This window comes from Phoenix dactylifera, chromosome 15, assembly GCF_051530095.1.
Source record: "Phoenix dactylifera cultivar Ajwa chromosome 15, Ajwa_hap1_PhDact_Kaust_v1.1, whole genome shotgun sequence".
Classification (NCBI taxonomy): Eukaryota; Viridiplantae; Streptophyta; class Magnoliopsida; order Arecales; family Arecaceae; genus Phoenix; species Phoenix dactylifera.
The window spans coordinates 1,304,360-1,323,707 of NC_143204.1; the positions used below are offsets into that span (position 1 = coordinate 1,304,360).

The 19,348-nt window shown below is 43.2% G+C and overlaps 1 protein-coding gene across 1 annotated transcript; it reads left to right on the top strand.

Moving 5' to 3' along the window:
• Positions 1–13,217: 13,217 nt before the first annotated feature.
• On the top strand, positions 13,218–19,102 carry LOC120104016 (BEL1-like homeodomain protein 2). The gene is made up of 5 exons (XM_089927508.1): positions 13,218–13,733; positions 13,990–15,229; positions 16,432–16,817; positions 17,540–17,600; positions 18,303–19,102. The coding sequence occupies exons 2-5, from the start codon at positions 14,036–14,038 to the stop codon at positions 18,861–18,863; spliced, it is 2,202 nt and encodes a 733-aa protein (XP_089783634.1). The 5' UTR covers positions 13,218–13,733; positions 13,990–14,035; the 3' UTR covers positions 18,864–19,102.
• Positions 19,103–19,348: the final 246 nt, after the last annotated feature.

The following is a 19,348-nucleotide window of genomic DNA, read 5'->3' on the forward strand; positions in this document are numbered from 1 at the left end:
GATCTAAATTTATGAATTAAATATTCTGATTTCAGATTTAATTCATGTTTAAATCATTAACGATTTATGTTCATATATCACATATATCAACTAACATGAATTAACTTAAATAACATGCATCATAAGCATTTATTTTCAGATCTGATATGTCTTACAAAATCAGAGATTAAAAGGATCATAAATTGCATTTAGATCTAATCTAAATAAGTTTATGATTTCAAATTTTACATGTTCAATATATCACATATATTAATCATAAAATATGCATCACATGCATCCAAATTTCAGATCTAGTTAATCGTGCAAAAACAGTAATTAAATCATTCATAAATCTTCTTTAGATCTGATCTAAACATATTTATAAATCTCAGATTTAATTACAAAGATTAAAACAGATTTTAATCTACCTTTCGTTGTTCATCTTCAAGGATCAATCACAGTGGCACCCCTACACGCCATAGAAGATTCCATCGAATGGAAAAAGAGGGTGATGAGCCCTTCTTTCTTCTATGACCGGACGGCCTGGTGATTAACCCAATTAGATTACTTTACAAAAGAATAAATAAGTTTTATAACATAAAAATTTAAATATCCAACCTGTCTCTGATACCACTGACGGTTTATTTACAACGGACTGCATGCTGGAAATTAAATTTTTTTTTAAAAAACCGTGGCTGCACCTGATCAGGTTGCCTACGTACCCCTTTGAAAGGAGGATCAAGCCACACGTAATTCTTAATGTTTAAATCGCAGCAGAAAGATAAAATTAAATAATTTAATTCTAGCATGCAGAATAGATTATAAATAAATACCAAGACCGTTTAAACGATTATGCATAAAAGCAACTATGCATGATTATCTTTAGATCTGAAAATAAGAGCATAAGTAAAGTTCTAAACTCGACTAATTTTGGATCCAATCTATCTTCGAATGCTCATTGAATGAGATCTGGAGATCACTCCATAAGGAGCCCCAAAAGAGGTATGAACCCTCAAGGGATTGAACTCGATTAAAACTTAGCACTAAATTATATCTCTAAATTTATACCTTTATGAATCACAGAGACAAATGAATATGATGCTCGAGCTTCCATGCGAAGCTCTTGGATGATCGACGTCCCCGGGATTGCTAGCTCGCGAGGATGTGCTGTAATCTTGAAACAAGCAATCCTTGATCGTTCCTTTGAAGGCAACAGAGGAGGAGATGAAGGAGATCAAAGAGAGCTTGTGACCTTCACGTGTTCTCTTCTTTTTTTCAGAACTTAGGCTATCCAGAAATTCACACACACACATATGGAGAAGATTGCATGGAGGGCCTCTTTTTGCCAAAAAAATCCACACCTTCCTTCCTTCTTTGCACCAATTAATTGCCATCAAATGGCAATTGAAATCCCCATCAAATAGAGACCATGTGCGGTGGAATAAAAGAGGAGGTGTGGCCATTGAATGCTGCATTTGAATCCCGAAGGAATAGGGATTCATTTCTTCCAAAAGAAAGCAGCCGCTTGCCCCCTAATTTTGCATCCCCTGCTAGGATCTCGCCACATGTCACTTGGTGCCATCAAATGAAGGAATTAAAATCCTAATCAAATGAGAATAACTTTTCTTCATGGCGCCACACCATGGATCCTTGCCATGTGTCATCATGCGCCATCAATTAAAAAGAAAAAATCCCATCTATGGCGCCATTGATGTGAGGGTGACATGTGTCATCTGATTTCCAAAACTGGGTTCTTAACTTTCAGGAATTGATCTCGAATTCAAATTTTAAATATTTGAATTTAGAATCTTCATCAGATGAGGACCTTGGATCATGCCCAATCCAATTGGATCAAGTTCCATTAATTAGGTCAAGCCCAATCTTCTTGGTTTAAACCTAATCTAATTAGGTCAAACCCTAATGTAGCCCAAATTGAATCTAATTCAATTTGGCTCAACCCAAGCTCTATTATCAATCAAATTGAGTCAATTAACAATCTAATTGCTTATTAATCCTCCAATAATTCATTAATTATTTTATAGCCACATTTTACTTAGGATAATTTGTCAATTGAATTGACCAAATTACCCCTAGATGATTCTTAATCGTCCATCAACCTTCATGATCAACCTAGACAACTTCTATGCGTGTGACCCCATAATTTCGAACCTAAGCCGGTAGCACCGGAACGATTATCTGTACTAATCGATGTGACCATCTAGCAATGGTACCCGACGTCCGGATAGGACGAATTATTGCGAAGCAATATTCTGGAACCCTGGACTATGGTTACCGTTTAATTCATCCCTATGACTCCTAATGCCAGGATGACATCAGAGTTCTATCAAATCTGTAATAGTACGTTGATAAGTGCTAAATAATGCATAAATTAATATCTTATTCATAGCACTTATCATTATTTTAATTGACATATTTGGTCAAGTTAACCATAAAAGATGTGCTACCCTCATCATTGCATTTTAATAATTATAAGAGGTGATTCGAGTTGATTTAATTATTTAATGATTAAGTCTAATGTGTGCAGGTCACGTCTGCAGCTGAACCTGTGCTTAGTAATTAATGCTCCAAGTTTGATCCCAGCTGTCCCATGTTGATCTCCCAATATCTTAGCTCACAGATCCGTTTCATTACTCTCCCAACTTCCTTATTTCTTTCAACATTGGGCTCAACAACCGACTCCCTTATTCCTTCCAAACCAAGTCCCTTCCCCATTTAAAAATAAAAAAATAAATAACACTCCAGCCTTCATTCGGACCCAAAACGGGACTAAGGAACATAACCACAACCCAGCATCCTCTTCCTTCGGGATAAAGCTCTAGCTCATCCCATCTTTTCCGTGATCACTTCCCAGCTCAGTCCTCCCGTATTTTCACGTCTAATCCTCCTAGCGGAACAACCTTGCATCCTTATCCCCTGTTTTGGAACAGAGTAACAGCCTATCCACGCTCATTTCAGCCGAGAACCTCTCACGTCCAAGCTTCCGTTTCTCTTCCAAAGAACAAACCCACCGATCCTCATCTTCTTCCGTGATTCACCCTAATCTACTCTCAACTGTGAGCAACATCCCTTCCGCATACAAAGCCCCAACGCATCTTCTCGTTGCTCCATTTCTTCCGGATCGATCCCAACTCCCCATCCGCGATCATCTCCCAGCATTTGTTAGCAACCCGAGCTTCACGTTTCTCCCTCCCGTTTGCGGATCAAGCCAGCCTCCATCTCTCTCCGCGTCTGGAAGCTAACAGCTCCACACTGATTCTCCATGAATCACGGATCCGATTCCATCATCCCAACTCCTCTGTTATCAGCCGAACTCCCATCCTCATACCGTTCAACAACCGAGATCCCAAAACCAAGCACAGCTCCCAGCTCACCAAACCAACCGAGTTCCGAAATCCTTTCAAACGCTCATGAGATAAGATCAAATCCCATGCATCATCCTCCCCTGTTTCAGCAACAAAACAAAGCCAACGGCAGCATCCACCGAATCTCCCGCGTCTGCAGTTCAAGGGATCAACTCCCAGTTCTTCCCAGCATCCGCAATACAAGGTTCATCAGCTATATTCCGTTCCCAACCTCTTCATCTCCGCTAGATCTCCTCCCAGCTTCCGCTAGATCCCGTTCGACAACCACCCACGGATAGCTCCTTCCGAACTCCCCTGCATTCACGAGATCCAAACAGAGTCATCCTCATCCCGCTATCAGCCGTGTCCACCGTTCACAGCTCCGAGATCTTCTCCAAATCCCAGCGTCTTCTTTCCTTCCGCGTCCGAGATTTTCTCCGCTGCATCCCAACGCAGATGAGCTCGGATCGGATTGATCCCAATCATCTGCGGTTCATCTCCCAGCCATCAACCGAATCCAAACCCCCAGCCGCGTTCTCCTCTTCCGAACCAAGCTAACCTTCTTTTGGATTAACCCCAACGTCCCATGATCCTCTCCGAGTCTCCTGCTCCCAGCCGAACAGAGCCACGTCGCCAGCCGCGTCCGAGATCCTCTCAGTCCACGTCCTCGCCATCCGAGCTCCAAGCAACCTCCTGCGACTTTGGCGGGATTCATCCTCATCTCAACCGAGAAGAGAGAAGGAGGGAGAGCCTATATAAAGAAGAGTTCTTCTCTTTCGGAGGCATGAATTCCCTCACAGGCCAATCCCACGGGAAGAAAGAAAAAGTAAAGGGAGAGAGTAGTTTGGTTATTTTGGGAATAACTTCCCATGTATATAAAAATATAAGATTGAAGTGCTGAGGGAGAAAGAAAGGGAGCTGATCATGAAGGAAGAGACGGGAGCCCGCTGCTGTGCTGCTGCTGCCGCCCACAACTTCATGGAAGGCTGATTTCTTCACTAGGGCTGGATGTAGCCCTAACAAAGGGCCAAGGGTTTTTATATTTTATTTATATTCTTGGAGTTGTATGAACTTATTGTTTATAATGGATATCTTCTTTTGAATCATATTTAATTTCTGTGATTTTAAGTATGATGTTCGTACAACTGTTCTTCATGATCACTCAGTAAATATAAGATAGTCCATGCTTAGGAAAGATGCGATGTGCTACCACCTTAGATTAGGGTAGACATTTCATGCCAACCGAAGATGGATTATGCCCAAATTACTTTTGTGAATTTTTATTTAAATGCTTATTAGGCTTGTAGCCAATTTGCATGTTTATCCAAGAATAAATTAAAATATAAATAACCCTTGTTCCGATATTAGTGGTGAATTCCTTGCCCTAGGTTCTCCCAAACTGATATCTTTTTAATTGCATTTTGCTTTATTAAAATTCCTTAGTTTAATTTTCTTCACCAACTCTTCCTTTTTAAATATTTTATTTTTTTTTTTTAAGAAAAACAACTGTACCCCAATCCCTGTGGATCGATACCCGTAATCACTATCCTACCAGATACGTGCTATTGCGTGGTCTTTAAAGTTGACAATCAATTTTTCCCGAAGGCCCCATTTCCTGATGCTCTCAATTCACCCTCTCCCTTTGGCAAAAAAGAAACTTCACTAGAGGAGATGATGGAGGTTTTCAAACAAGTCAAAATCAACCTCCCACTTCTTGATGCTGTTAGACAAGTTCCATCTTATGCCAAATTTCTCAAAGACCTTTGTACATAGAAACGAAAATCTAGGACTCATGTGCCTAAAAAGGTCTTCCTGACTGAACAAGTAAGCTCCATCCTTCAGCACAAAACCCCTCCTAAGTTCAAAGATCCTGGTGCCCCTACCATCTCTTGTGTGGTAGGAGACAATCCTATTGATCGAGCATTATTAGATCTAGGGGCGAGTGTTAACCTCCTTCCTTATTCAGTCTATGAAAAGTTCGGATTAGGTGAATTGAAGCCTACCTCGGTGTCCCTACAGTTGGCTGATCGATCTGTTAAAATACCACGAGGAACAATTGAAGATGTCCTAGTCAAGGTCGACAAATTTTATTTTCCAGTCGATTTCATCGTCCTTGATATGGAACCTGTGCCCAATCTTAAGAAACAGATCCCCATAATTCTTGGTCGTCCCTTTCTAGCCACAGCCAATGCATGTATTAACTGTAGAACGGAGGTGATGAATATATCCTTTGGAAATATGAAGGTTAAGTTAAATATATTTCATGCCTCTGATCAACCCGCAAAGGAAGTTGAGTGCTTCCTAATAGATAAAATGGGCGATCTTCCTTATATTTTAGCAGATGACCCTCTGAAAACACGCTTGACCCATTTTGACGTTACTATAGAAAAGGCCATAGAAGCAGTCAACTCTGTGCCCGACAATCAGTTTCCCATGAATTTTCTTCCTTGGAGAACCCCGCATGAACCTGGTATGATTTGATAAGGATGCACTGCGTCTGGCTGAAGACGTTAAACTTAGCGCTTGTTGGGAGGCAACCCAATTTTCATAGGTTATTTTTGCATATTTTCTTGTCGCATTTTTTTTATTTTCTTAACAGGATCCCTCATATTACTGATGCAACTACAGTAAAATGCTTCTATCCTCCATATGCATCATATTTTCGTCCAAAATAAAAAAAATAAAACAAAAAAAAATAATAATAATATAATATTCAAAAAAAAATTCATCAAAAAAAAAAAATATTGAGGACAATGTCTGATCTAGGTTGGGGGGTATAGGATTCGAATTTTTGAAGGAAGAAATTTTTCGCATTGAATTTCAAAAAAAAAAAAAAAGAAGTGAATTTCAAAAAAAAAAAAAAAAAACCTAATTTCTATGCTTTAGTGCTGAAATGATAAACACACAAAGTATATAAAATCTAAAAAGCCCAATAACTAGTCAGGAGTAAGTCAATTTGAGTTCTTTTTATTAAATATTCCTTTAGCGACTTGTAAGATAATTTTTATTTTGGAATTTCACAACACACATGGCCTGCACTACTAAGGATTAGGTTCAACATTATGTTGCTAAGTCTAGTAGCAACCTTGAGTCCTGATGAATCATTCCTATCTAATTCGCTATTATTAAAAAAAAAGAAACAAAAAAAGAAAAAAAGAAGCGAATTTAATCAGGTACATCGAAAAGGGCTACCTATTGTCAAAGGTCAGCGGGCTTGTAATGAGGAACCCGAGCATAGGTCCGTAGGGGAGTCTTGATGCCTAACACCTTATGCCATCTGGTGTGGGAGTGTTGACTGAATGCTCGTTACATGGAGGAATCATTACAAGAGTAAAAGTGCATAATAAATATAAAATAAAAAAAATATAATAAAAAAATAAAAAAATTATTAAAAAAAAAAAGAAGAGAAAAAGAGAAAATAATATTGACCTTGAAAAAGACGATAGTGTGAAAGCCGTCGTTGTAAAAATTCGAGTAAACTGGAATATTACAGATAAAGCCCATGAGGTATTAAAGTAAACATCCACAACTCTCGAAATCCTGCAAGATAGGATGATTTTGAATCAGTGATTAAGTCTTATCTGACCAATTCTTGGAAACTACTAGTTTTTAGCAATATTTTGGAGAATCTAAAGCCTTAGCTTGTGTATGGTCCAGACATCACCGAGCACCCAAATATAAATTAGCCTTACAACTCTCTAACGGAAACTTAATGACCTCAACTTAAGTTGCATACTGACCTAGGATTTGGGCTGACTTAGTAATTAAAACTTTGTGTACTTTTGAAATTCTTGGCATTAATGCATTTGAAATTAGATTTTATAAAATAATAAAATAAATTTCTTTCGACTGCAGTTTGTGGGTATCTGAGCCGGAAACCCTCACGAGACAAAACTCGTCCACTAGGGCCACCTAGGGGTTTAAAGCCTTATTGCATACGGTAAATGCAATCGCGATTCCTGCGAAAGTGAGTTAGTTTTTTTTTATTTTGCTCGAGGACTAGCAAAATGTAGGTTGGGGGGTGTGATAAGTGCTAAATAATGCATAAATTAATATCTTATTCATAGCACTTATCATTATTTTAATTGACATATTTGGTCAAGTTAACCATAAAAGATGTGCTACCCTCATCATTGCATTTTAATAATTATAAGAGGTGATTCGAGTTGATTTAATTATTTAATGATTAAGTCTAATGTGTGCAGGTCACGTCTGCAGCTGAACCTGTGCTTAGTAATTAATGCTCCAAGTTTGATCCCAGCTGTCCCATGTTGATCTCCCAATATCTTAGCTCACAGATCCGTTTCATTACTCTCCCAACTTCCTTATTTCTTTCAACATTGGGCTCAACAACCGACTCCCTTATTCCTTCCAAACCAAGTCCCTTCCCCATTTAAAAATAAAAAAATAAATAACACTCCAGCCTTCATTCGGACCCAAAACGGGACTAAGGAACATAACCACAACCCAGCATCCTCTTCCTTCGGGATAAAGCTCTAGCTCATCCCATCTTTTCCGTGATCACTTCCCAGCTCAGTCCTCCCGTATTTTCACGTCTAATCCTCCTAGCGGAACAACCTTGCATCCTTATCCCCTGTTTTGGAACAGAGTAACAGCCTATCCACGCTCATTTCAGCCGAGAACCTCTCACGTCCAAGCTTCCGTTTCTCTTCCAAAGAACAAACCCACCGATCCTCATCTTCTTCCGTGATTCACCCTAATCTACTCTCAACTGTGAGCAACATCCCTTCCGCATACAAAGCCCCAACGCATCTTCTCGTTGCTCCATTTCTTCCGGATCGATCCCAACTCCCCATCCGCGATCATCTCCCAGCATTTGTTAGCAACCCGAGCTTCACGTTTCTCCCTCCCGTTTGCGGATCAAGCCAGCCTCCATCTCTCTCCGCGTCTGGAAGCTAACAGCTCCACACTGATTCTCCATGAATCACGGATCCGATTCCATCATCCCAACTCCTCTGTTATCAGCCGAACTCCCATCCTCATACCGTTCAACAACCGAGATCCCAAAACCAAGCACAGCTCCCAGCTCACCAAACCAACCGAGTTCCGAAATCCTTTCAAACGCTCATGAGATAAGATCAAATCCCATGCATCATCCTCCCCTGTTTCAGCAACAAAACAAAGCCAACGGCAGCATCCACCGAATCTCCCGCGTCTGCAATTCAAGGGATCAACTCCCAGTTCTTCCCAGCATCCGCAATACAAGGTTCATCAGCTATATTCCGTTCCCAACCTCTTCATCTCCGCTAGATCTCCTCCCAGCTTCCGCTAGATCCCGTTCGACAACCACCCACGGATAGCTCCTTCCGAACTCCCCTGCATTCACGAGATCCAAACAGAGTCATCCTCATCCCGCTATCAGCCGTGTCCACCGTTCACAGCTCCGAGATCTTCTCCAAATCCCAGCGTCTTCTTTCCTTCCGCGTCCGAGATTTTCTCCGCTGCATCCCAACGCAGATGAGCTCGGATCGGATTGATCCCAATCATCTGCGGTTCATCTCCCAGCCATCAACCGAATCCAAACCCCCAGCCGCGTTCTCCTCTTCCGAACCAAGCTAACCTTCTTTTGGATTAACCCCAACGTCCCATGATCCTCTCCGAGTCTCCTGCTCCCAGCCGAACAGAGCCACGTCGCCAGCCGCGTTCGAGATCCTCTCAGTCCACGTCCTCGCCATCCGAGCTCCAAGCAACCTCCTGCGACTTTGGCGGGATTCATCCTCATCTCAACCGAGAAGAGAGAAGGAGGGAGAGCCTATATAAAGAAGAGTTCTTCTCTTTCGGAGGCATGAATTCCCTCACAGGCCAATCCCACGGGAAGAAAGAAAAAGTAAAGGGAGAGAGTAGTTTGGTTATTTTGGGAATAACTTCCCATGTATATAAAAATATAAGATTGAAGTGCTGAGGGAGAAAGAAAGGGAGCTGATCATGAAGGAAGAGACGGGAGCCCGCTGCTGTGCTGCTGCTGCCGCCCACAACTTCATGGAAGGCTGATTTCTTCACTAGGGCTGGATGTAGCCCTAACAAAGGGCCAAGGGTTTTTATATTTTATTTATATTCTTGGAGTTGTATGAACTTATTGTTTATAATGGATATCTTCTTTTGAATCATATTTAATTTCTGTGATTTTAAGTATGATGTTCGTACAACTGTTCTTCATGATCACTCAGTAAATATAAGATAGTCCATGCTTAGGAAAGATGCGATGTGCTACCACCTTAGATTAGGGTAGACATTTCATGCCAACCGAAGATGGATTATGCCCAAATTACTTTTGTGAATTTTTATTTAAATGCTTATTAGGCTTGTAGCCAATTTGCATGTTTATCCAAGAATAAATTAAAATATAAATAACCCTTGTTCCGATATTAGTGGTGAATTCCTTGCCCTAGGTTCTCCCAAACTGATATCTTTTTAATTGCATTTTGCTTTATTAAAATTCCTTAGTTTAATTTTCTTCACCAACTCTTCCTTTTTAAATATTTTATTTTTTTTTTAAAAGAAAAACAACTGTACCCCAATCCCTGTGGATCGATAACCCGTAATCACTATCCTACTAGATACGTGCTATTGCGTGGTCTTTAAAGTTGACTATCATACGTCCACTCTGTGATTCAATTTTTACAAATCTTGTGACTCCTCACAAGAATTATCCTGGCCAAGGTTTTGCTAAATTGAACACAAGGGCATTATCTCTTGTTACCAGAAGGGGTCAATTCCATCTTGACTCACACACCGACTTCACAAGTACTTGACAGTACCCAGTGACCTTCCGTCCTTGAATTAGAAATTCAGTTAGTCCGATACCAAAGTACAGTGAGTTGCTTACTAATCATCGTGGTGATCTTAGGTCTGAGGGACACATATATCCATATCCACTCGGAACATCTCTTGACAACAGAGCATTCCGGAATTGGTCACATTCAGTGAAATGTACTCCTACACTTCACCTGTGTGACATATTAGTGTCTCCACACTCCTAGGTTAAGAGGACAACCAACGTATATGTCACACAACGACCTAAACTCGATAATGTTGTTGTCCTATTAATAGCATATTATTTGGTCATAAATTGGTTTAAGGACTTACAGATAAATCCTCCTTTATCATAAAAGAATCCTAAGGACTTCATCATACTACAAGAGTTTATTTAAAGATGTACAAAAAAATGATGAATAATGCCAAAATAATATTTTATTAATTTGTCAATTCATTTACAAAATCAATCATCAACATGCTGACGATTGACTCTTACGGTACAATTTCCAAGACACCCCACCCTCGGCCCTTGTGGCTTCAACGACCGTGACATCCTCCTCCTCCTCCAGCCGGACAACCCCGATTCCGTCCAGTCCCTCGACATCCACCTCCACTCTACTACTCCCATTACTTCTCCACCGCACTCCACCTCTCCCACTACTTCTCTACCCCCCTCTCTGACTGATGGCACCACCCCGACCCTGGTGGAGACGGGATCCGGCAGCTTTTCCTCAAGATCTCTCCCTTTGGCGACCTCCGCTGCCCTCCATTCGATGCCTACATCGCCATTCTCCCCTTCTTCACACCCTCGACTTCGCCGCGTAATCCGCTCAATAGTTGATGCCCTGGAGATGCTTCCAGTGGCGCTGGAGCTCCTCTTCGATGATTGTGTCCGATTCCTCGAGGTCATGCCATGGATCAAGGACGAGGAGGGGTCCTCAACATGATCCCCTTCCTTCGCGAAGAAGAATCCCGAGATCTCCTAGCTAGGGTTTCTCCGAGGGCGCCTGCCGAAGACTGGAATAGCATGTCAACTACTTGCGAGGAGATGTTACCCATCAACTTCAAATCTCATGAGCCGTAAACTCTCTTACCGATCTCATTTCATTTTGCCCTATTTTGAAGATATCTTATGTTTGAGTGAAAATTTCTACGATGGTGCGATGATTTCACGCCAAGATCAATTGGAGGAAGCACGGCAAGCTAGACATAATCAAAATCTAGCGAACTTCTCTTTCTCCTTATTGCTTGCTTCTCATCAAAATCTATGATGGCCCCCTCCCTCGCCTCTTTCTCTTCTTCTTCTCGCCTCTGGACGATCAAAAACCGCCCCAGAAAGCCGTCCTCAAGGCCTATAGGGTTAGAGTTTTTAAATAATTTTTTTTTAAAAAAATAGTTATGACGCTTATAAATATTGGTACAGACTTTAAAAAACACCGAGATGGACTTTTTTTTTTTTTTTTTTTTTTTTTCTTTTTCGTCGTGATGATGCGACACTGGTGATAGCTTTCCGTAGCATATATACTGTGTCGCTGTTGATGGTTGTCCAACTCTTGTTGGCGGCGATGCAAATCTCACACCACATAAGATCCCGAGCCGATCTTAGCAACCCGCTGCGTTCAGCACCTCAAAAATATAGTCTCTATCCCTGAGGTAAAACCAGCCATCCTTTTCATGGGATGGCTGACGTGTCCGGTCACACACAGGCCTCGTGACGCAAAACAGACCTCCCAGTGAAGAGGGGGAGGGGTAGGAGGCCTACGAGAGGGAGGGTGACGTTCACGTGACGTCAGACCAAAAGGTGACACTCCGGAGAGCAGAGAGTGAGAAAGTTATGGTTGGCCTGTCACTCGTCAATCCGTTTTGCTGTTGAGATCTTACAAGCACGCAGTAGTCGCTCCTTCCTCTTTTTCTAGTGTAATTAATATGCAAGAACCAAAACCCCACGGAAGCTCGGGAAGTACCGAAAGTGGATATAACCTATAAAACAAACCAACCCCAAGATTAAGGGATGGTGCAAAACTTACGGGATCGACATAAAGGCTTCCTTACCTCGGCAGTTATACGTAACCATCTCCCCTTCCCACGTGACTAACCTGTCTTCTTCGTCACGTGCTGTGATCCACCCGCACAACTAACCACGCTTGCAGCTTCCATTAGATGTTCTCTATAACCATTGAGTTTAGTATAAGAGGTTTGCGCGTGATTAGGGAAGAAGCACTAATTGTACTGCCAGCTCATGTGACGTGCACCTAGTTGTTTTGTATCGGCTCTAATGATTGACACATATACTAAAACTTTAAGCAGCAAATTGCTAATCTCACTGTTCCATTAAATTATGGACAGCTGGTTAAAATTAAGGGTAGCATGTAACAACCTGGTCCACCGATGCCGCTATCATCTTCTTCGTTGACATTAAGCTAAAATAGCTCTAGATCCTTCGATGCCATAACAATTTGAACTATAACCATATTTCCATGGCGAGAGTTTAATTAAAATTAATGATTAATTAGATAACCATGGTAGATAACTTTTCACATCTAACCTTTAATTGGATCAAAAATGATTAATTAGGCTGACTGATGATTTTGAGGGACTACGAGGTCAGAATGATCAAGGTATGAGACCAGTCGGTGTGGTGTCGAAATCACAAATGGTCCAATAATTGATCAAGATGCTATTGGATCACCACTCTCTATGAAGAGCCGACAAAATCGAACGGTCCACAGGACCACCTAGCCGAACCGATACCAATCGGACGACGGCATTAGCTATCTTTAGCTCAAACGCGGAGACCCTTTCATGGTGATGGTTTGGGATTCACAACCTCATCATATCCTCTTTTAAGATGGGCCCCGTAATAGATAGGTAGGGGAATGGCGAGAACACCTTCACCTCCCCACCTCTTGCACACCTGCCGCTGGAGGCTTGGGGATTAACTAGGGGCGTTCCAAAGTCAACAAGCACACCAATGATAGAAGAGAAAACCAGGGTTTTTGCCCCTGGAATGACACAAGTAGGCCTGCATGTTTTGGTAGTTTTATTAAAAACTAGTGTGCGTTTCGCAAGAGAAAAGAGGAGCCATCCAACTTAGTTTTCATAAAGAAGTGGAGGGGTGGCCCTTATCTTTCGGAGGTGTATGAATGGGGGGCTCTAGAGATCATTTAGCATCTCCAGTGGGAGTCAAGTTGGAGGAAAAGAAAAGGGAGGTCTCCTCCTTTTGTTTTCGCCCTTTCTTTCTCTCTCTCTCTCTCTCTCTCTCTCTCTCTCTTAGTGCAGACATTTCTCTTGTCGCTGTTTTTACATAAGGAGGGGAATAATAAAATAATAAGGGGTACCATCCAAGGGGGAGGAGGAACAGCGACCTTCTTCTTTTGGTCTGTCTGATAGGCCTCCATTGTAATTTTCTTCCCCCTCTTGCTCTTCCCTTTCCGAAGGCGATTGTAGAAGAGGGGGAGCGGAGAAGGAAAGGGCTAAAAGAGAGAGACAGGGAGAGCGAGAGGAGGGAGACAAGGGAGACAAAGATGGAGGAGGTCTGGAAGAGGCTTTCAATCCCACAGGAAGACAGCGATGGCTTCAAAGTCTAGAGCCCTCTCGAACCAACAACACAAGGAAGTAGGCATCACCACCAGGAGGGAGGGAAAGATGAAAAAAAGAGATTACGCACACACCCACCCACACACACACACACACACAGAAGAACAAGAAGAAAAAGTCAATTACTTTAATCTTCCGATTCTTTAATTCGTCCTTTCCTTCGTTGCTCTTCAATATATTTATATATCATCTTGATTTCAGTTAAATTGTCTCTGAACTTGCGCCTAGATTTTTCCGGTCAATTGATTAATTGTTGCTTAATTGGTACGGGCAGCTAAATCCGAATTTTGGTCTGCCACGATGATGATTGGTACACCGGCATGGGAATAGCGACGCCGCCTTCTCAGCCCTCTTGCGCCTACCTCAGTCCTCCGAAGCCCGTCTCGCGACCACCCTTTTCTATGTCCCAAGGCTTCCACCAGGGCGTCTTCAGCTTCTCTGATGGCTTCGATCGGTCTGCCAGCCAAGAGCTGCAGCACCACGTCGCCCAGCAAAGCCGGCGGGAGAAGCTAAGAGTGCAAGGACTCGAGCCAGAAGAACATCCGCTTGTCCCCATAGAGGAGGAAGGCCAGGAGTCCGCCGCCGCCGCCGCCGCCGGGGCCAGCAACATGCTCTCCGAGATGTTCAGCTTCCCAACGATGCCTGCACCTGCCACTTGTGACCTGCTCTCGGGCCAGATTTCCACGAACTACCGCCAACCCCAGAGGCCCGGGCTGATGGCCGGCTTCTCAGGGGACTGGTACGGTGCCACCCGACAAGGGGTGGTGCTGGGCGGTACTAACTTGAGCTCGCTTGGTGACTCGACAGGGAAGCAGCACCACGATGGCAGCCAGCAGCGGCATCCGATGTTTGGGCTGAACGCCGACTCCACAGCAACGATGCAGCTGTTTCTAATGAATCCGACGCTGCCGCCACCGCTGCTGCTGCAGCAGCAGCAGCAAAGGTCTCCATCTCCACCACCACCAGCTCCCCCTCCCACTCACCGCCACCACCACCACCACCACCAAGCCTTCCAGTCCTTCGGCGAGGCATCATTCAGCGGGGGTGTGGTGGAGAGCCAGGGTCTATCATTATCGCTATCATCATCACTGCAGCAATTCGAGATGCCGAAAGCCGAGGAGCTGAGGATTCGAGATGGGGTGCTGTATAACTTCAACAATCAAGCACAACAGCAGTACCACCACTTACAAGGTCAGGCTCACGGCCAGCTGGTGCACATGGGGTACGGGACGATGGGAGCGGTAAATGTGCTCAGGAACTCCAGGTATGCGAGGGCGGTTCGGGAGCTCTTGGAAGAGTTCTGCAGCATTGGAAGGGGCCAATTGAAGGGGAGTAGGATAGGGAGAAATCGCGGCAGCTCTTCAAACCCTAACCCTAGCCATGGTGGTGGGGGAGGCGTTTCTAGCTCCGTCGCCGGGTCCTCTTCATCTTCTAAGGACCTCCCTCCTTTGTCTCCTGCTGATAGGTTTGAGCACCAGAGGAAGAAGGCCAAGCTCATCTCCATGCTTGATGAGGCATGTATTAAACTCTCTCTCTCTCTCTCTCTCTCTCTCTCTCTGTGTGTGTGTGTGTGTGTGTGTGTGTATGTCCTACTTTTTATCACTTGTGAAACAGGGATTTTTTTACTTTTACCGTTGCTCTCTCCCTTTCTCTCTCATCTAGAGCCCCACCTCCTATGGCTTGTCCTTTGTAAGTGCAACCAGGAGAGCCACAAGAATTCCAGTTGGTTGGCCGGATTTTTCTTCCTGAATGGAAAGAGAAGGCCAGCGGGCAAATGGAGTTGGCGTCCGAAGGTTTAAATGAGGTGGTTGATCTCAGATTTTTACAAATGAGATTTCTTTGGATTTATCTATAAGTAATGATATCAATACCAATAGGTGGGGTGGAATACTATTAGGGGTAGTTTCAATGAGGAAGTTGGCCTTTGCATTTGGGGAAATCGTCACCCGAAGGCCCACTCTAGTCGTCTTCTTCCATGCCCTATCACATATTGTAGCAAGGGTTGTTGTTTGGCTCCCACCTCCATAGGTCTATTGTTACCCTTCGTAGTACAACTGCAAAACCGAGCCAATACATTTCTATTTGAGTTGACCTACAGGGGTGGTCATATTTTTTACTGGCTCACCCACAACAGAAAGAGATACACCTATCTATACCTACTGGGCGTGCGAGGCTCTTCCACACAATCATTCTACTGGTGCGAAAAGCCTTCGGTTCCAGCATTGATTGGTTCCATTTCTGGCGCTTCCATCATGCTATCTTTCCATGTAAATATACCCTAAGATCTAACAGTTTCGACAATGTTGAGGTCATCCAGTTCTTTCCCACCTCCTCATATGTAATTTTCCTTCCTTCATGGAAACTCAGCGGCCGATGAAAATTGACAGGTTTCCAAACTGAGACGGCACCCACTTTCAGCCGAGGCAAGACGAATTTCCAGTTTTGTGGCTTTCATCAACTCTATGCCTTAATTAAGCATCTTAAATAAAAGAGCTCATAACTTTACAGTGGGTCTTCTTTTGATCTCTCTCTCTCTCTCTCTCTCTCTCTACTGGGTTTAGTTGATTAATGCAGTATATTTTTTGAGTTGTTGTGGATTTTATCAACTTGGGGTGGTTTCCAATGAAATATTTACTTGTAAAATTAAAAGAAGGTGAAGAGTTGATCTTAAGTACTAGAACGGTTTTGGTAACAAGATTGCTTCTCAATTCCCTAGGTCGACAGAAGATACAACAATTACTGTGACCAGATGCAGATGGTGGTGAACTCCTTCGACTCAGTCATGGGGTTTGGGGCTGCGTCACCATACACTGCACTTGCCCAGAAGGCCATGTCGCGCCATTTCCGGTGTCTCAAGGATGCAATTGCTGCACAATTGAAGCAGACATGCGAGCTCCTCGGCGAGAAGGAAGCTGGGAGCAGCTCAGGCCTGACCAAGGGGGAGACCCCAAGGCTTCGGTTGGTAGACCAAAGCCTACGGCAGCAAAAAGCTTTCCAGCAGATGGGCATGATGGAACAGGAGGCTTGGAGGCCTCAGCGCGGCCTACCGGAACGCTCAGTGAATGTTCTGAGAGCTTGGCTTTTTGAGCATTTTCTTCACCCGTATGTGTTCTCTCCTTTCTATCCACATCAGAATTTTCATATAATATGTATTTATAGTACTAGTTAACAGAACCTAGCTAGTTTCCTGTCCTCCACTTGGTTCATGAGTTAGAACTGATACTCTATACGGGACATGCTTCTTAATTATATATTTCTGTATCTAAACTTCTTTTATAACACACTACTGCCGATCGAGGTCTGTCAACAGTTTCAGGGCCTTTTTGTTCTTCCACTTTTTCTATTAGTATACATATTGTTTAGTTTCCTTTTAAGCGAAACAGTAGCAATGCAGTTGACACCATTCTTCCTCTCTCATCCACTCACCAACTTTAAATCTAAGTCGTTAACAGTGTGAAGAATTAGGTTTCGTCGGTTTAATTTCTTGGCACTGATTTAACAATAATTGCTGCAAGCAGTAGTCCTTTCTGTAATCTGGGTTTACTTTTATCAGAAGACTCAGCAATGCATTGTCCTTAGGCATTGTCTTTACACCAAGACAGCGGGAAAAAGCTTCTTTCTTTCTTCCATCCTTCTGTATATGCATGGATTCCACAACAGCAAGAACTCCTAAGACAGCAATTATTAAGTCATTTTGTTCGCCATTTAATTTCATAAAAGCAGGCATAGATCTCTGGTTGTACATGATTGATGAATAGGGATGACCACTATGGATTTCTGGGCAGGCCGGATGTCATTTTCCTCACTTTGTCTTTTGTTCTCAGGTACCCAAGTGACGCAGATAAGCATCTGTTGGCAAGGCAGACAGGTTTATCAAGAAACCAGGTCTGTCCTCTTGTCCCTCAATTATAAAAGAGACACCAGCTTTTCGGAAACCCATGAATAATTGATGCCCAGAAAATAGTAATTCTCCTAGAAGGATTTAATTATTCTTGTTATACTTTTCTCCCTTCACTTTCATTTGGATTCCGGTCTCTTTCTACACTTGAATGCTCAGTCAAAGCAATTCTTGGAACAGTAATTGTAGCGAAACGTTTGTACTGCCCGCCGTGCTGTATGACTTCGGTGGATCGAACTTGAATAATTAGTTTTCTTTTCTTTTTGTCACTTCCCATTTTTCTCGGATTTCATTATTTCATCACCACATCAAGAGTTCAAACATAGCCCGAATTCGAAGGACCAGTAATATTTCCATTTTCCGCCATATCATTCCAGAGCCAATGCTAACATAAAGAAAAAAGAACAAGACAAACATTAGCATTTCTTTTCAACAAAAGGTCATATCGGTATCACTGAATTCTGAGGTCCGGTCTCTTACAAGTGTCTTTTCAAATGCTCTTTTCTCCTTTACCTCCCCACCGCAACAGGTCAAGAGCACTTCAGCCAAGAAGAGGACAACGTATGCCTCACTCCCACATAGAAACAATAGCGTTCAATTGGATCCTTACAAACCAAAGCTTCTACATTTCATGCACGTCTCTTCTTAACATTTGACATCACAGAGGAATAACTCCACACCCATTCCAGGTCTCCAACTGGTTTATTAATGCCAGGGTCAGACTATGGAAGCCCATGGTGGAGGAGATGTACCAACAAGAAGCCAAGGCGCAGACAGAAGAGATAAAGAGGAATGAAGCAAGCCACCAAGGAGCACTGTCACCAACAGAGCCACAACGGGAGCAGCAGACACAAGGCCAGAGACTGGACACCAATGTGCCATCCAAAAGCGAGCCCTCTCCGGCCCCGCCTCCCGCCAGCCAGCACCACCACCACCGGTTCGCTACGTCCTCCTCCGCGGAATACCCACCACCTGCGGGGGCCCATTCGTCCAACGGCGGTGCAGGAGGTGGTGACGACACCCTCCTCGTCGGCATCGATGCACCGGAGCTCTGTGGGTCCGACGTGCATGTAGGTCCCACCAACGAAATCTACAGCTACGGGACCTCGTCGGCCGCCACGTTGGGTCCTGCTGCGCCGATGAGGTTCGGGACTGCCGGTGATGTGTCGCTCACTCTTGGGCTACGACATGCTGGGGGCAACGCACCGGAGAAGGGCCGGTTCTCGATTAGGGACTTCGGTGGTTGTTAGAGTGGAGTAAAAGGTTGAAGAAGGAAATTAGAATCAAAGGAAACAGAACATCAAAGACAGATGAATCTTCTCTTAACCATTTTAGCCTTTCTTTTGTTTCTTAGAGAAAATATATAGCAAAAGACATAGAAATGTATGGTATAGATTGTTTTGCAGCAGACCGCTTTATTTTTTCTTGTCCTCTGTAAAATTACGAACACATGCATATCGGTATTGAGGGGGGTGGTTACAAGTACTAAGGATTAACCGAGTGATCACCGTCGATGTCTTCTTCTTTTTTTTTTTCCTTCGTGGATTTTATTGTGTTTCTAGCAATGTTTGGACAAATAGTCCCACAGCTTTGGGGAACCTAGGGGCCGTGATTGAGTAATTAATGCTACAAATGGTGGTTGATGGACGTGAGAAAATGCCAGGAGGATATGATTCCTTGGTACTAAATGGCAAGGCAGTCAGCGAGGCCCGCTTCCTTTTTTTTTTTAGGGAGG